Below are 18,188 nucleotides of genomic sequence, written 5' to 3'. Positions count from 1 at the left end.
CAGGAGGCTGAGGCAGGAGGATTGTAAACTCCAGGTGAGAGAGCTCCCCTGTGTTTAATCCTCACTACTTCTGTACACACACAAATAAAAGCTGACAAACTTTCCCAAACCAGCAGTGTGAGAGACACAGGTCTGTTCCTGGTACTTGGTTTCTGTAGTCTTTTTGTGGTACTGGACCTCATGAATGCTAGGCAGGTGCTCTACCTCTAAGCCACCCTCTTTCCCTGGTGTGTAGATTTAAGACCACTTTTGTGCTGGGTAAATGAGAGGACTCAGGAACCAGGAAAAGTCACTTGGCATGAATGTTTCATAATGCTGCCTGTGATCCCCAGACCTGGGGCCCTGCGCCCCTGCCTCAGTGGAGGCTGACTCCAAGGACCAGAGTTGTGGCGAGGTGGCATTGCTTCCGTGTCAGGCATCCCACACAAGTCATCTGTGGAGTTTGACTGATGTGACTGAATGTCACAGACTGCATAGGGCCTAGAGGCGATCAAGGGACTGTTTTCCAGGCGGGGCTTCTCTGGCTGTGAAGCACTGATGCTTGTGTGAAGTGCATGGGGTAAATTACCCCAAAGCTGAAAGGCTTCCAGACTGAGTGCTGGGCCAGGTCTTTGGTGTGGACCTAGATCTTTGAGCTTTTGCCTCAGATGTTGTGAAAGCTTGATGGCTTTTTCTTTTGAAATTGCTACACAATTAAAGAAAATTGCATAAATAATACTGACAATTCCCACTTTGCCAGATTCCCCAAGTATTCATGTGTTACCACTCTTATCCACTCCTTCCTCCTGCAGTGCCTGTGGGGACGCTGTGCACTTGACACCTTTTCAAACCACACATTTCCACGGTATGTTTCTCAGAAGCATTCTCCAAAGCCACAGCCCACGTGCAGCTTGGTTGGTGCTGACTCTACTCCCTGTGACTTTCTTCGGATGCCTTTTGCCTTGACCCCATGTGTCATGACTGCTCCCTTAAGAGAGGGAGTCTCCTTTATTTGTGATTGTCCCTCCACCTTTGTCTTCCTGATACTGGTATTTTGGGAGTGGGCAGGTCAGTTGTTTTGTAGGATGCCCTACCACCTGTGAATCTTTTTGGTGTTTCCCCTGCTCAGACCCAGGTCACTTGTGTCCTGTAAGCACACCTGTGAGGACCCTGGTGTCACTTTGTGCTGTGGCTGGTGATGACTTTGGGCTCTTGGCGGAGGTGGTGTCTGCAGGCCTACTGCTGCTCCATTGCTTTCACCCTGACTGCATCTGCAAGACACCATGCCTGCTAGGAATAGCAAGCTGCAAGGAGTTGCGAAGCCTTCTGCTGCACCCTCAAACCAAGTGGCTCCAGACCTTTCCTAATGTTCTGGTTTGTGTTTGGGCACGCCTTGTGTAGATAGAGAGGAGCTTGCTGAGTGGGGGTTTTCTGGTCAGCTTGTGCTATCTGTGTCATGGCAGGAAAGAATATTAGGACCAGGGAGCAGTGGCCGTGCTGCTGGGGGTGGGGTGAGGCAAGTGCCAAGGCTGAGGTAGCTCCCTGTGCTGCCCTTCAGAGTGTCTCTGCCCGGGCCTTCAGCCTTTTCTTCTCTGCATGCAGAGGACGCAGCAGCCACCCTCTGCCTGGGGTCAGCTGCCCTCTGAAGTGACCTGGCTCCAGGGTGGGTGACTCTGCCAGCCGTGGCATTGCTCCTCAAAGTCACAGACGTGGTTCACAGGGTTTGTGGGTGTTCTGGAGGGTCTGACTCCAGCTCTGCCTTCAGGAGGTGCCTGTTCCGGAGTGTGGGTAAGAAGAGGTGAGATTCCTTTTTCTCTCATCTTGGAATGTGCTGTAAGAAATGCAGACGCTGCTGGGGCCATGTTAGGAAACTCCAGGCCTAGGAGTGTCTCTCAGAGGGATATCCGTTTCTGCACCATGAGCATGAGGGAGAGGACATGTGGGTTGTTGCAGGGAACCCCTTTGAAGCGCTGTTTTGAAAGCCATTTGTAGGGAACAGTTTGACAAGTGGGTTGGACTTGCTTTGCATAAAGAGACTGTAGATTTAACTTTCCCAGTTGGAGACCTGTTTAAATATGACTTATTTCTGTGGGACCCTGTGATGTTAGTTAAAAGATCAGGTGTTGGGAGGCCTTAGAGTCTATAACTTAGAACTCCAGGCCATGACTGCTTGCCTCCTTTATAATAATTTCCGTTCCAACAAGAAGACACCTTGGACCAGTACAGGAGGAGAATGAGACAGCTGGGAGAAGGTTCTGTTAGCGCCAGTCATGTCATTGCTGCTGGTATCCCTTCAGGTGAAGGAGACTTGGCTCGTGTGCGACCTGGTTAGGTATGTCTGCTTTGCCTGTTGCAGTGCTGCCTGTGTCTGCATGGTTTGAGCTCCAGATGCAGCTCTTCCAGGTGCTCAGCAGTCCACTCTCCCTCCGTTGGGGTGCTGCTACTGGTCAGTTCTTACCTAGGGATTTGCCATCCTGCTCACTGTGATTGGCCTTTCTTTTCACTTTGTACATTTCCTTTCTTTTTCTTTCTGCTTTGGTTGGTTTGGTTTATATGGTACTGGGGTTTGAACCAGGGGTGCTCTACCACTGAGCTATACCCCAACCCTTTTATTTTAAGACAAGGTCTCCCTCAGTCAGGCCTTGAACTCAAGATCCTTCTGCTAAAGCCTTCTGAGTGTCTGGAATTACAGGCGTGCGCCTGGCCACATCATGCATCTCTTGACCTGTCCCTTTTCTCCCATTATGTTATCATATTTCTCAAACTTGCAAACAGATTCATATCCCATACTGAACTCTGTTACAGACCTTGAAGAATCAATCAGTAAAGTATGTTTGAAGAAAGTGACATGTTAGAAATTGTGACAAGAACTGAGACAGGCCACATGCCCATGCTCTTTGTCAGTCTAACATTCTCCAGGCACTGCCGCTCAAACATTGACCCTGCGTGCATCAGTGGGGAAAGCTGCAGGACTGGGGGAGACACCTCAGGCTTTAGAAAAGTCAGGCCAGAAACCTGGGCTGTACTATCACCAGCGCGTGTCTGGGAGTGGAGGTGGGGGACCCACAAGGATCTGTTCCTGTGGTTGTTACTCTGCCAGGTATTTCTGTTCCCTTGTTCTGTTGTATTTTGTGGGTCCTTTTAGATTTGTGAGGCAAACAGTTGTGTTAGTTTTTTGACACTGTGACCAAAATACCTGACAACAACTTACAGGAGGAAGAATGATTTGGGCTCACTGTTTTAGCCCATGGTCCGCTGCCTCCTTTGTTTTGGAACTGAAGCACGGTAGAATATCCTGGTGGAGGAAAGCTGCTCAGCTCATGGCATCTGAGAAGAGGAGAGAGGACCAGGGACAAGATGCAGTCCCTGAGGGCATGCTTCCTGTCGTGTCTTTCTTCCAGCTGTGCCCTGCTTGCGTAGTTTTCACTGCCTCCCAGTAGGCCTTTCAGACTATTAATACACCAGATCCACTGATGAGGGCAGGCCCTCGTGATCCAGCCACTTCTCCAGAGCCACACCTCTGAACATGGCTGCGTTGGGGACCAAGCTTTCAAATCACAAGTCTTTGTGGGATACTGCAGATCTAAACCATAATGCTAATCCATTATTATTTTACCATTTTTTATTTAAAAGGGGATTAGAGATTTCATAGGTAACTGAACTCTGTAGAGAATTTAAAAACAGTTTTAGTGTATTTGTTTTGAATGTATCTACATGGAAAAATAAACCAGGTGTGGTGGCACACAGCTGTAATCCCAATGGTTCAGGAGTCTGAGGCAGGAGGGTCACAAATTCAAAGCCAGCCTCAGCAACTTAGTGAGGCCCTAAGCAACTTGGCGAGACCCTGCCTGTAATAAAATACAAAAAAAGGCTGGGGATGTGGTTCAGTGGTTAAGTGCCCCTGGGTTCAATTCCCAGTACTGGGATATAGGCTATATATATGTGTGTGTGTATATGTGTGTATATATATGTGTGTGTATGTATATGTATATATATATGTATGTATGTATATATATGTATTATATATAGATATATAATATATATAATATTGAATACCTACATAATCACAATCCAAGTAAAGAAGTAGGTCAGTGTTGATATACAAGTACAGGAAGTGGCACTATTAACCCTTGTGTGCCTGTCACACTTGGTTGATTTTTGCATCTGCATGGAAACCTAAGTATACTCTGTACTGTGTGTGTGCCTATTATATGTATACAGCTGATGAGGGGTGTTTTGTCTTTGCAGTGCTGGGGATGGAACCCAGAGCCTTGTACACGTGAGGCAAGTGCTCTACCACTGAGCTGCACCCCAGCCCCGTGAGTCTCTATAGACAGGAGCACTTACCCATGCAGTTAGAATCCAGATCAAGAAATAGATCATTACTAGGATTCTGGATAGCTTTTAAATGTATTTCATGGCTTATAAATATAGAAGTTCACTCTTAGATTATGACACAGAGACACTGCTGTTACTTTTGGGGTAGGACTGAGCAGTAGTGTCCAATGATGGCCAGAGCAGAGGAGAGAGCATGCTGTGGGCAGGTGGCTTGACCATGCCAGTCCTTGTTTGAATTCCATAGTGAGTCCCTGGATCCTGTGCTGTGGAGACAGCCACTCCTCAGTGGCAGTCCTCCTATTCTTAACTGGAAACACTGGGCATCGAATGCAAACAAAGGGTGTCCTCCCATAGGTCTTCGCACTCTGAGCGTCATGCTGCGTAGCATGAGGGTGAGATCCTATTGTGAAAAGCAAAAATAAGCAGGCCACATAGGTCACCCAAGGCCTGTGGCTACCTGTAGGGAGCTGGCAGCTTGGCCTTTCCCTCTTGGTACTGTGCTTACTGCTGTGGCCTCTGTCCTGTGTGGATAGGTAGGGAGTGTGTTCTGCTGGTCAAGGGTGGCTTTCTGCAAAACTTTAGGATGGACGTGGAACAAACAGTACAGTGGACATCAGTTACCCATCTGGGAAAAGTTCTGACTTGTGTGTGTTTGTGGGTTACTGGCGATTGAACCCAGGGCCTAGGGCATGCTAGGAAGCATTTTATCACTGAACTATGTCCCTGTTTTTAATTTTTTAGATTTTAGCTGAGTGTCGTGGTACTCGCCTATCAATCCTAGTGACTCTGGAGGCTGAGTCCAGGAGGATTGCAAATTTGAGACCAGGCTCAGCAACTTGGGCCATAAGCAACTTAATGATACCCTATCTCAAAATACAAAATAAAAAGAACTTGGAATGTAGCTCAGTGGTAGAATGCAACCTGGGTTCAAACTGGGTTCAAAAAATACAAATAAAAATTTTATTTTGAAATAGGGCCTTGCCAAGTTGCCCAGGCCGTGCTCAAATTTGCTATCCTCCTGCCTTGGCCTCCCAAGTGCTGGCATCTTGAAGTAGGACTGTGGGCCTTTTCCGAATTTTATTTCAATAAACATCAGAGTGTTCAACGAATATGTTCTGAGTTAATCCTCACAACACTAGTACTGTCATTTCTGCTTTATAGAGGAAGAAACTGAGGCTCAGTGGTAACAGCCATGCTTGGACCCATAGCAGTGAGCAGTGGATTTGAAGCGTGGTTGGTCCAAGTCTAGAGTTGGTGCTGCCTGTGGTCAGAGTCAGGTACTTGTTCCGTCAGCTTTGTCAGCTTGCTCTGCTTGATGAAGTAAGGGTGGTGGCCATTACCAGTGTTTAGAGAGATGTGGGCCCACACTGGACTGGCAGTGGCTCTGAGGGCCTGAGGGTTTCTTCAGGGGCAGGATCTGCTTTATCCTGGTGTGATCCAGGACACTTCAGGGAGCAAGGACCCCTGCAGCCACACCACTGCCCCTTGGTATAGGAAGCCAGGCTCCCTCTCAGCCACCCTGGCTTCCATCTTACAGTTTTCTGGTTAGGATGCAACTCAGGTTTATTGAAGACTACTCAAGACACATTTGCATATATGTCCCTCTCCTGACTTTTTGCATCCCAGAGCCCAGGTGTAACAAGTTTTAGCCTATGTCGATTTTGCCATTTTGGTGTCTCTAATTTGCCAAGGATTCATTTCATCTTCTGGGTCAAATGCAGATTTATGGCCATGAGCAAAACACTGTCCACTGCCTCTGATTCACTTTTTTTCACGAACTTGTCCTGACCTGAATGGTGGTGAAGTTCTGAAGGTGGTAGTGGAGGAGGTGGGGTATAGACGGTGGCGGTGTGACCCACAGTGGTGTGTGTTTCTGATAGCTGGTCCTCTCTCAGTTGCTGCTTCAGTTCAGCTTTGTTTATTTATTTGCTGTACTGGGGACTGAACCCAGGACCTCGCACATGCTAGGAAAGTGCTCTACCCTTGAGCTACATCCCCAGCCTCTTTAAGTTCAAATGTGATGAACATTGTTCCAAATTGCTTGTGTTTGGTTTTAAAAAAAAATGTGTGTGTGTGTGTGTGTATCATTGTAAGAGCGTTACAGGTAATTTTAACTGTTGTCATTTTATTCTTCACTTTGTGATTTTTCACTTCTGAAGCAGAAGAGGTAGTACAATGTAAGATTTGTCTTAGTAGATATTTTTAGTACTGATGTTGGTGAGCAGCTTTCAAGCAGGCTTCAGTTTCCATAATCCGCATTATTGGTGTTTTCCTTTCCTTTTCATCTCAGTTCCTGGCCACCAACAGTGTGGCCTCCACAGCTCTTTTCAGCCAGACCTGGCAGAAGCCATTACTTGGTCACTGTGTGGGCAGCCTTGTCGGGAGGGCAAAGCTACTCAGGGTCCTGGAGTGCTGCCTGGATCCTGCAGGGTTTTGACAAGTGAGACGCCACAGTTTGCTCGCTAGTAGGCTGACTTGAAAGTTGGTGTGCCCCATTTTTGGGTGGTTCCCTAGACATCCCAGGGAATGACTGCTGGATAGTGTGAGGAGGACCCATGTGATGGTGGGAAGGAGCCTGGGGTAGCTGGAAGGTGCCTGTGGAGTCAGGGCCATAGGGAGCAGAACAGCTGCTTGACCCTTGACAGTGATGGAATTTGGAGGTAACTTCTGTGTCTCAAGAGTCAGGTTGGGTAGGGTCAGAAACCCCTGATAGGAGATCAGTTTTCATTAGTAAAGGGGCATTTGAATTTAGAGTATATAAAACCAACAGTAGGTGCCCCTTAGCAGAAAGGGTTTCTGGGGCTGGGGCTGGGGCTCAGTGGTAGAGCGCTTGCCTAGCATGTGTGAGGCCCTGGGCTCGATTTTCAGCACCACATATACATAAATGAATAGAATGAAGGTCTATCATTTTATTATTAAAAATAAAAAAGAAAGAAAGGGTTTCTGATCCTCTGCTCCTGGAAGGCTTGCTGAGCTTGCTGGGGTTAGCCCTTGCTCTGTCTCCTCGCGTTGTGTGCCCAGTATCACACCTCCTCTAGTGAAGGCAGGGTGTGGTCTGAAGCTCTCAGCACCTTTTGTTTTGCTGCCTTTTTCTTTTCCCTTGCCCCTTTCTTTGGTTTAAGTGCCAGCAAATTATTCTCTCTTGGTCTTAGTTGATTCAATTAATAATTTGCAAGGTATGTCATTAACACGTCTTTTCTAAGCTCAAGAAGCTGGAAGGTGCCACGTGGTTTCCCGTCTCCATGTGAGCCACCTGCTCCAGGACCTTCTGGCCTTCTCACTGATCGAGCATGGTTGTGACAACAGATGACCAAACCCAGACTTCTGCTCTGCTGCTCCCACAGCCGTCCAATCTGTTTTGCTAAACAGTCAGTGATGAGTGAGGTCTTGCTCACCCACTTCTCTAGGCCTGGAGGTGATGGTTCAGATCTTCTGCTAGAGATTAAGAGGCAATGGAAAACGGGGCACCATGGCACACACCTATAATCCCAGCCACTCGGGAGGCTGAGGCAAAAGGATCATGAGTTCATAGTCATTCAGCAACAGCAAGGCACTAAGCAACTCAGTGAGACTCTGTCTCTAAATAAAATATAAAATAAGTAGGGCTGGGGATGTGGCTCAGTGGTCAAGTGCCCCAGAGTTCAATCCCCAGTACCTGCCCCCACCCCAAAAAAGGTAATGGCAGCCGGGCACTATGGTGCATACCTGTAATACCAGAAGCTCAGGAGGCTGAGGCTGGAAGATCACAAGTTTGCAGCCAACCTGAGCAACTTAGTGAGACCCTGTCTCAAAATAAATAAAGCCTGGGGATGTGACACAGTGGTTGGAGTGCTTGGCTCCATGTGCAAGGCCCTGGTTTAGTCCTCAGTGTCACAAAGAAGCAGCTGCAGTGGTAAGGTTCTCAGTTGTGGCGCTCTCATTGTTTTGGTCATATGATTTGCATATTCTAATTACCTTTTTAATATAAAAAATCAGGCATGTTTCCATTGATTCAATGAATATGTACCGAGGGCCTGCTTTGTGTATGGCAGTGAGTTTTCTAGACCATGAAGTACAGCTGTGGACCCACAGGCCAGGGCTTTGCACTAATGGAGCTTACATCCTGTTGGGAGACAGCCCACCTATTGACCCACCCACAGAAACAACAAGGCTGATAGGGCCAGGGAATGTGCTGGGCAGTCAAGGGGTTGAGGAGCAAGGGAAGAAGAGGTGAGCAACAAGTGCTGACCCAGAGTGGCAGGAGCCCCGGGGTGTTGTGAGTACTGACAAGGTTGGTAGAAGAGGCTGTTGTCCCTCTGGGCCCTCTGTCTCTGAATCTGTACCATGTGCACGTTACTGTTTCAGAGACTGGTTACTGGATGCACAGAGACCCAGAGGCGTGAGCTCAGGGGCAGGGCAGGGGCAGGTTGGGGATGCCCAGCCCCTGGGATGCTGGGCAGACCACTCTGATGGAACCTGCCTGAGGTTGCACTGTGAGTGTCAGCAGCATCCCTGCCTGGCTTTGCGCAGCATTGCTGAGGGTAGAATCACCTGCTGGTAATCTTTTCGCAGGTGATCCAGGTGGAGGTGTGGCACGTCCCCCACCCCCATGGTGCTAGGGCAGAAACACAGGGCCTCACATATGATGGCCAAGCCCTTCACCACAGAGCCATATGACCAGCATTCTTTTTGTTTGTTTGTTTTTGGTACCAGGTATGGAACCTAGGGGTGCTTAACCACTGTACCACATCCTCAGCCCTTTTTATGTTTTATTTAGAGACAGGATCTTGACTGAGTTGCTTAGGACTTTGCTAAGTTGCTGAAACTGACCTCAAATTTGTATTCTCCTGCCTCAGCCTCCCAAGCCACTGGGATTACAGGCATGTGCCACTGTTCCCAGCTGCATGTGTTCCTTTTTTAGTATTTTAGTATATGTGTCATTCTGTCTGCCTGTGACACGTCCTATGTGCAGGTATGTGAGCTGTTTCTGTGATCCTAGTTCAGCCGGCTTTGCAGGGCGTGGCCTCCCTGGTGCTGCCCCTCTGAGACACATGCCTCACCCTCTGCCACTTGCACTTTTGTGCTTGTGTCTGTGGTTTTTATCATTTTGAGAATGTCATGTAAGACATGGAGACTGACTTTTTCCACTCAGCCCTCAAGACCATGTGAATTGTAGCTCAGCTTTTCTCCTGTTGAAGGACGTTTGAGTAGTTTCCATGTTTTGGTTATTGCAGATAAACATGCCGTGCTTGTGCAGCAGGTGTCTGTGGACACATTCACTGTGCAGGGTCGATGCCCAGGAGTGCATTTGCCTGGTTATATACCTGTTGTCTGAACTCACTTCTAGAGCAGCTATACCGTTTTGTTCCTCCAGCAACGTAGGAGGGGTGTTTCCTTACACTTCTTCATCATGCGTGGTGCCATCAGACTTCTTGGTCTTACCTGTTCTCTTACAGGTTTTTGGTGGTGTCTTGGGTTTATTACTTTATTATCATTATTATTTTTTTTTTTTTTGAGTGTGTGTAGGGGATTGGACCCAGATGTGCTCTACACTGAGCTATATCCCAAGCCCTTTTTGTTTTTTTATTTTGAGATGGGGTCTTACTACATTTCCCAGGTTGACCTTGAACTTGTGATCCCCCTCAGCCTCTCGAATCTCTGAGATCACAGGTGTGTCTGGGATTAAGGTTTGCATGACTACAGTGACTCGTGATGTCAAACATCCTTTTCTGTTTGTTTCCACTTTTATGTCATCCTAGGTAATGTGTCTGGTCAAGTCTTTTGCTTCTGTTCTAATTGGGTTTTTGTTTTCTTGTTGTTGACCTCAGGCAGCTCTTTATATCATGTGGACAAGAGTCCTTTCTGACCTGGGATTTGGGAGCATCTTCTAGAAGGCAGCAGTGAGCATGTTCTTCTGTATTGATGGGCTTTGGCAGAGCAGCCGCGTGCACTTGCACCTTGGATGGTGGGTGTGTGTGGAAATGAGAACTGGCAGCACTGACTGGTGGGTTACTGGCTTCTGCTCTGTGGCCTGAGCAGCTGAGGGTGCCATTAACGTCCAAGGGGAGCCCTGTTTAAGTCCCAGTTTTGGTGCAGGTGGAGGCTTTGAGAGTATGAGGGAGGTGTGGAGGCAGAAAGGGGACTTGGATGCATTTGGCCGTGTGTGGTTGGCGCTCAAGGACTGAGGCCTGGATGAGCTCCCAGGAGTGAGCACAGAGAATGTGGATCAGGGGTGTAGTCCTGGGCATTGGACTGTGGGGGCCTGTGAAGAAGTAAAGACGAGCACGAAGCGAGGAGAAGCCTTAGGGGACAGGACTCTGAAAGTGTGTGTCCAGGACCCCAAGGAGGGCTGCCGCTTCATCAGGGTCTCTCTGTCCTCGTGCACCTCACAAGGGGAAGAAGGAAGGAGACCCATGGCAGCCAGTTCAGAGGAGGGAGAGTCACTCTGACTCTTACGCTACCACAGAAGAATACCAGACTGGGTGATTTTTAAGGAACAGAGATGGATTTGGCTGGATCTGGGGGAGGAAAACACAGGAGTGCACACTGGCATCGGGTGAGGGCCATGACCTAACAGTAGGAACACTGGGCACATAGGAGGCCAGACCCCTCCTTCCCATGGTGACAGCATTAATTCTTCTGAAGGGCAGAGCCTCATGACCTGATGACCCCCATAGGTCCAGCTCTTAGTAGTGCTCCATGGAAGTTATGTCTACCGTGGACTTGGAGGGCACCTTTGGATCCTGGTGAGTGGGAAGTGAGCACTACCACTCCACGTGGAGATATCACCTTGAAGATGTCAGTGGAAGTAGGAGGACCTGTGACTTCTGTGCTGGACCTTTCTGGTCAGTCACCCAGTAGGATGGGTGGTAAGCAAAGCAGGCCTCCACGCCAGCGTGGACACGCAGAAAAACTGAACCAAGCTCCGCTGGCTCTCTGGGTCGTTTGTAGATGTACAGTGTAGGGTGCTGTTCAGCTGGCTCAGAACTGAGACTATAGGGCTGTTTTAGATTTTATTGGAAGGGATTCGGCTTGCACCACTCATCATGTCTAGGATGCCGCATTGAAGTGGAGCAGAGTGCTCAGTTGCAAGCCTCTCCTGAGAGTCCAGGTCTCTGACTCTTGTTTACTCAGTGAAAAATGATGGAACTTCTTCTCCCCCCCCCTCCCCCCACCTCTCTTTGGTGGTACCAGGGATGGAACACCCAGGGCCTGGCAAATGCTAGGCAAGCACTTTACTGCTGAGCTACAGTCTCAGCCATTTTAAAATTTTTATTCTGAGGCAGGGTCTTGCTAAATTTCCCAGGCTGGCCTTGAACTTGCATTCCCATCCCTCAACTTCCTGAGCACCTGGGATTACAGGAGTAGTTGACTTGTCTTCTCTTTTTTTGGTGCAGTGGGGGTACTGGGGATTGAACCCAGGATGTGTAGCCACTGAGCCACATCCCTAGCCCCGCCCCCCCTTTTTTTATTTAAGATTTTAATTTGAGACAGGGTCTCGCTTAAAGTCTTGCTAAGTTGCCGAGGCTGGCCTTGAACTTGTGATCCTCCTACCTTAGTCTCTCTAGCCATTGGGATTATAGGCATGCATCACCATGCCTGGCTGTTTTTTTTTTTTTTTTTTTCTTTCTTAAATAAGAATGCCACCACAAAATTATCGATGACTTAGTGACCCAGATATACCTGTATGCTTATTTTAGTCTTTTTCTTTTTTTCCACTGGTTAATTTATTTGTTTTATTTTTTTGCTGCTGTTGTTATTGTTATTATTTACAGTGCTGGGATGGAACCCAAGGCTGTATGCGTGCTAGGTAAATGTTCTACGATTGAGCTGAATCCTCAGACCTGAATTTTTATTTATTTATTTATTTATTTATTTACCGATTGATTGATTGATTGATTTTCGTTGTAGATGGACAAAATACATTTATTTTATTTGTTTATTTTTATGTGGTACTGGGCAGTAACCCAGTGCCTCACGTGTGCTAGGCAAGCGCTCTACAACTGAGCCAGAACCCTAGCCCAGACCCAAGTTTTTATTTTAAGTCTGCTACAAGATCTAAAACATTTGCACACGTTAATAAAAATAATTTTAGTTGTAAGTGGACACAATACCTTTATTTATTTATTTTTGTGTGGTGCTGAGGATTGAACCCAGTGCCTCACACATGCTAGGCAAGTGCTCTACCACTGAGCTACAGCCCTAGCCCTGCACACTTCTGGTTTTTTTTTTTTTTTTTTCCTTCAGTTGTTGATGGACCTGTATTTTTATTCATTTATATATATGCAGTACTGAGAGTTGAACCCAGTGCCTCTCACATGCTAGGCAAGTGATCCATCACTGGGCCACAATCCCAAACTCCTGCACACTTATTTTTAAAGAGCAGTGCAGACTGTTTTTCAGGTCTGTGGTTTTTATCGTTTGATTTGGCTGATATCACTGGTGTTTCAAGAAATACCTTGGGCTGGGGATACAGCTCAGTGGGTAGAGTGCTCGCCTCGCAAGTGTCAAGGCCCTGGGTTCAATCCCCAGCACCACCTAAAAAAAAAAAGTACCTTGCTTGTGGTTTTGCTTGTTAAGAGATGTGTAAATATGGTGAGCTTCAAAGTGGGGAGATGTGTGTCCTCACTCACAGTACCTGTGGGACGCTCAGGGACTCTGGTGGGTAGCAGATAGGCACTGACCATTGACCTTTCTTTTTCAGGTGCACATTCAGGTTTCCGAGCACAAACATCAAGATAACATTCACGGCCCTGTCCAGTGAGAAAAGGGAGAAACAGGAGGCTCCCGAGTCCCCGGTGAAGCCTGTGCAGCCACACATCTCGCCCCTGACCATCAACATTCCAGACACCATGGCCCACCTCATCAGCCCTCTCCCTTCCCCTACAGGCACCATCAGGTAGGGCAGGGACAGGTGGATGCTTGTGGGTTCTTCATCACAGCACAGCTCCCAGCATGCTACCTCCCCTCCTACAACTGACTCAGGCAGAGAAGGATGCTCTGAGGGATTTAAAAATAGCTCTGAGTTTTGGGAGACTGCTTTTAGTTTCTGCATTATAAAATGTGATTCCCACCTGTCTCTTGTTTTCACTTATGGATTCTTTTTAATGAAGTTTAATTTTATGGATTTGTGATATTGGTCTAAAGTCAAGGTAGGTTTTAATCTGAATTTTGAGTTTCTTAGTTTGTTACAGTATCATTTAAATTCTGAAAGCTTGTACTTTGGTTTGACCACGTTGAGGTGACCAACTCTTCATTGTAATATTCTGAGAGACTGGGCACTCAGAAGCAGAGGATGGGCGCTCCAAGCATGTTGGCTTCCACAGGCAGAGCCTGTGACTAGTGCACTGCTATAGCTTCAGCAGAGTGTGCAGAGGATCCTGATGGAGGACAAGGAGCAGCCACAACTGGGGACTGTCTTTGTGCTGCTGTTGGAGCATATAAGGTTGCGGCACGTTGTATGGGCACAGACCTGGTCAGCCTGTTACGTTCTGCTGGTTCTCAAGTGGACTGGAAACGAGACTGAGGCAGGAGGATCACAAGTTCAAGGCCAGCTTCAGCAGCTTAGAGACAGCCTGTCTCAAAATAAAATTAAGCACCCCCTAGGTTCAGTCCCCAGGAGGGGAAGGAAAGAAGGGAACAAAACAAGACATCCACAGAATGAGAGAAATACTTGCAAATTACATATCTGATAAGAGGTTAATATCCATAATAATATGAAGAACTCTTACAATTCCACAACAAAAAGTCAAATAACCCAGTTGAAAAGTTGGCCAAAGGATTTCTCAGGAGGACACACAGGTGCCAGTGAGTACACTGGAAGAGACTCAGTACCACTCGTCAGAAGTGTGAGTCACAGCTGCAGCCGGACCCCCTGCCCGAGCCACTGTCCAGTGGGCCTCAGGCCTTCCTCACTACCGTCTCCTCTGTGGCCACTTGGCTGAGGACACTGTCTTCTCTTCCCACCTTGTGGGAGCTGTCCATGACCAAATGGACTAAATGGAACTGTGTCACAGGTAGGCCAAAGCCAGCCAGACTGCTGCCAGTGCTCACTGAGCAGTGTGAGAAAGGAAGAGGCCCAGCTGTTCCTCTGTCAGATACAGCGCTGGTGGGAACAGTGGTACTGAAGGCTGCCATCCACAGAGATGCGAGCTGGCTAGCAGCCTTGAATTGGGAGCCAGTCCTGATTCGGCATCCCTTGGTGTCTCCTTCGTCATCACACTGTCCCCTTGCTTGTCCCTGCACATCCTGCATACTCGTCCATCAGCGAAGCCCTCTGTGCTTCTTGGAGTGACGAGGCTGCCTCTTCAGCTCTTGGGCCTGCACCCTCAGGGGGGCTAGTCTTCAGACTGTGTAGCATAGCTGCCAGGGCTGCGTCGTCTCCTTCCTGTTCCCTCACCAGACCTCGAAGGTCCATTTCTGACATTCAGTAAAGAGCATTTAACGGGTGAGCACAGGACTCTGAAGTGCCACCAAAGCGTGCAACGAGGCCCTCCTGAGTCTTCTTTTCCAGTGCTTCTCAAGCTCGTGCTAGGTTTCTTGGTTGATTTTTTTCCCAGAAATCTATCTACTTGCAGTGCTTCTCTTTTTCCCTGAACACCTCTGTTACTGAGGGTTTTTGAGGAGTGCTATCTTGGCGTCCTTCATCTCAGCGACTGGTTCTGTTCACATGGTGTGAGTGTTAGCTGCAGAGCGAGCATGGCCCAAAGACACTGCTGTTTGACTTGTCCCAGTGCACACAGCCTTTTGTTAGCACAGAGGTCCGGCTTGATTCCCACCAGCCCACCTTGTGGGGAAGGTGCCATGTACCCTTGCTGGTCAACCTGTGTCCTGGGCTAGCTGGGCTGTGGCATCTTCTGCATACTCCCCACTCCAGTTCACCATGTGTTCAGTGTCCCTGGACCCGTCATTTGGGTTCTAGGTGCGTTCTGGAAGAGCCTCAGTTTCCTCACAGGTGAAGAGTGGGCCATTGCCACCAGAGAATTTGTCATAGAGCTTCACAGGATGACAGTACAGAAATTGCTTCTTGGGTGATCTTAAGTTGCACAGAAGATTGTTGAGTCTGTTTTTCTACAAGAAATAGAGATTCTCTCAATTCCCAGAGTTTTGGTGTTTTCATTCCCTGACCTCAGAGCCAGTTATTGAAGCATAGCATACGTGCCCTGTTGTAGGCTAAAGGAACTTTTTCTCTTCCACAGCGCTGCAAACTCCTGCCCATCCAGCCCCCGGGGAGCCGGGTCTTCAGGGTACAAAATGGGCCGTGTGATACCATCTGACCTCAATTTAATGGCTGACAACTCACAGCCAGAAAATGAAAAGGAAGCTTCAGGTGGAGACAGTCCAAAGGTAAATGTCTTGTAGTCAGTCTTGCAGCAGGACCCTGGGGGACCTTGTGTAGCCACTGTCCTGTCTGAGGCTCATGTTGCAGTGATGCAGACATCTGTGTTGTTGGGGTCGATTCTGGGAGCGTCTTCTCTCTGTTGGCTGAGGCTCTGTTGGGGCAGCTGAGGACTCCTGGTGCTCACAGTTCACAGTGCGGTGCTCCAGGAGGGCACACAGACAGCCTGGGAGGGTGCGTCTGCCCCCACGTGGACAATGCAGTTGATGACCACACTGTGACCCTGAATGTTTTTATCCTTCAAGGATTTGTCTAGAGGATAGTGACAGGAGTCAATATAAAACAGGAAGTTGAAATCACAATGAATGCTCAATTGGAACAGTGATTAAGATTTGGTGGCCCAGTCGGAGGCATGTGAAATATTTACCAGTGGGGACGTGCTTTTGATGTAGAGCTAGGCAGAAAACAGTCTGACTGCATAGTGTTGCCTCACTTATATGTCTGTAAGATGTGCTACATTTGTGTGGAAGGACGTGGAACAGCCTGGGCGTGAATGAGCCACAGCTGTGCACAAGGCACACATGACAGTCCTCAGGTGCGGAGCTCCACAAGCCACAGCAGAAGGGGCATGGTCGGAATCCAGCCGAGCCCAAGCACCCCGACCTGGCGTGGGCTGTAGTGGTGCTCAAACTCTACAGAATTTTTTTAGTGGACATGTGTATCGTGAACTTTTCTGTTTTGATTATTTTTAATAAAAATGTTGACAAATGTGTCTAAGAAACTGTCAAGGAAACATGGCACCACAAGCAATGACAGGCTTTGTCCTGTGTCAGCACTCGGTGCTCCAGTCGAGCTGCACCTGAGTGGGGGTCCTCACTGTCGTGGCTCCTCTCCCGAAGCTCAGTGTGTTCCTGTGGGAGCCTGGTGAGGCCTGAGTGCTCAGGCAGTGTTAGCCAACCAGAAGTGGGACATGGGGGCTTTTGGGTGCTGGGCTTTCAGGTGTTTTTTTTCTGTTTGTTGAATGGCAGCAAGAACACTGGTGCCCACCACCTGCTCCAGGTCCCAACCTGCCCCTTCCAAGACACCAGGTCTTGGCTTAGGCCTGTGTTTATCCTAAAACAGCATCAGCTTTAAACTTGGTATAAGTAGGATCATCTCTTTTTTTTTAAGATGTGTAGATGGACACAATCCCTTTATTTTTGTGTGGTGCTGAGGTTTGAACCCAGTGCCTCATATGTGTTAGGCAAGCGCTCTGCCACTGAGCTGCAACTCCAGCCCCGTAGGATAATCTTGAATGTGTTCTTTGCAACCTGGTTTTTCATTTACTTGCATTGCTGTTTACTGTGCTGGTGTGTGCATTTTCCAGAAGTTCACTCAAACCCTGGGAACTTTTCCCTCAACTTGTTCTGCAGTAAGTGGAATTTTGAGTTGTCACAATGACAAGGAGCTACCAGCACCCTGAGAGACCCAGGACCAGGGATGCAGAATCTGCCTGGGCTGCCTCAGACCTGGGTTGGAACCTTCCTCTGCCTCCTTCATGCTCACCTGTGCAGGACTGGCATGGTGTGCCTTGGGCAGCTCTGCCCTAAGAGCTTGGCATCTCCTGCCAGGATGGGCACTTGGGGCTTCTCTTTGCTTCATTCCTCCCACTCCCACTGGCTTGCTCTTTGCTGCAGGTCAAAGGTTCAGGGCACATTCCACTGAACTTGAGCAGCTTTGCCCTGTTTTACCGGTTTTGCTTTGTTTTTGCCATTTGGAGAGAGAAAGAGTGTGTGTGAGAGATTTTAATCTTTTTATCCCACCCTATACTTTTCCATTTCTTTCTTACAGGTTTTTCAAATTTCATTACTTTTATAATAGGAAAAACTGAAAATTGTCAAAGAAATACTTAAAAAAGAGAATCCTGAATTTTAATAAAAAAAAATTATGCTTATTTTAATACTCTTTTTTTAAATACAGGATGATTCAAAGCCACCTTATTCCTATGCACAATTAATAGTACAAGCGATTACAATGGCTCCTGATAAGCAGCTCACCCTAAATGGAATTTATACACACATCACTAAAAATTATCCATACTACAGGACTGCGGACAAGGGCTGGCAGGTAAGTCATTTCAGCCTGTTGGTGCGATGTCCGTGACACATCTGCAGGTGCTGGTTGACGGGGGAGGGAGTTAGCTGGCACAGATGCAGGGCTGAGAGGCTGCCTCTGCGCAGAGCTGCTGAGGTGCTGCCAGGATGTGGGGCAGGAGCAGTGGTCTAGAGAGTCAGGCCTACGGCTGTTACTGGCTTGGAAGCGCCTGTGTCCTGGCGGGATGCCCGAGGCCTGGTTGTATGGGTGTTTCCCTTTGGCCTGTACAGTTCACCTCCGGTATCTGAAATAGGGCTTGGAAACCTCACCTGTTCTTTGCTTGGGCAGTCTTCTGCCTTCCTCACCTACTTGTGCTGAAATACACAGTTTCCAGAGAAGTTTCTTTTCTTCTAAAAACATCTACAGCTGGCTAAAATCATCTACATAAAACAGATGAATGTAACAGGCCACGACTGTGGTG

The 18,188-nt window shown here is 48.0% G+C and overlaps 1 protein-coding gene across 1 annotated transcript in view; it reads left to right on the top strand.

The window, feature by feature from the left end:
- The window catches only part of FOXK2 (forkhead box K2), a 62,209-nt gene that overhangs the window by 26,929 nt on the left and 17,092 nt on the right, over window positions 1-18,188 (top strand). The window contains exons 2-4 of the mRNA XM_079131015.1: window positions 13,001-13,195; window positions 15,495-15,642; window positions 17,594-17,740. Coding sequence (XP_078987141.1) covers window positions 13,001-13,195; window positions 15,495-15,642; window positions 17,594-17,740 — 490 coding nt within the window. The remainder of the gene's footprint in view (window positions 1-13,000; window positions 13,196-15,494; window positions 15,643-17,593; window positions 17,741-18,188) is intronic.

The sequence above is a fragment of the Sciurus vulgaris genome (genome assembly GCF_902686455.1).
Source record: "Sciurus vulgaris genome assembly, chromosome: 3".
NCBI lineage: Eukaryota > Metazoa > Chordata > Mammalia > Rodentia > Sciuridae > Sciurus > Sciurus vulgaris.
The sequence above is the reverse complement of the archived record's forward strand: the minus strand, read 5'-3'. Positions and strand labels throughout refer to the sequence as shown.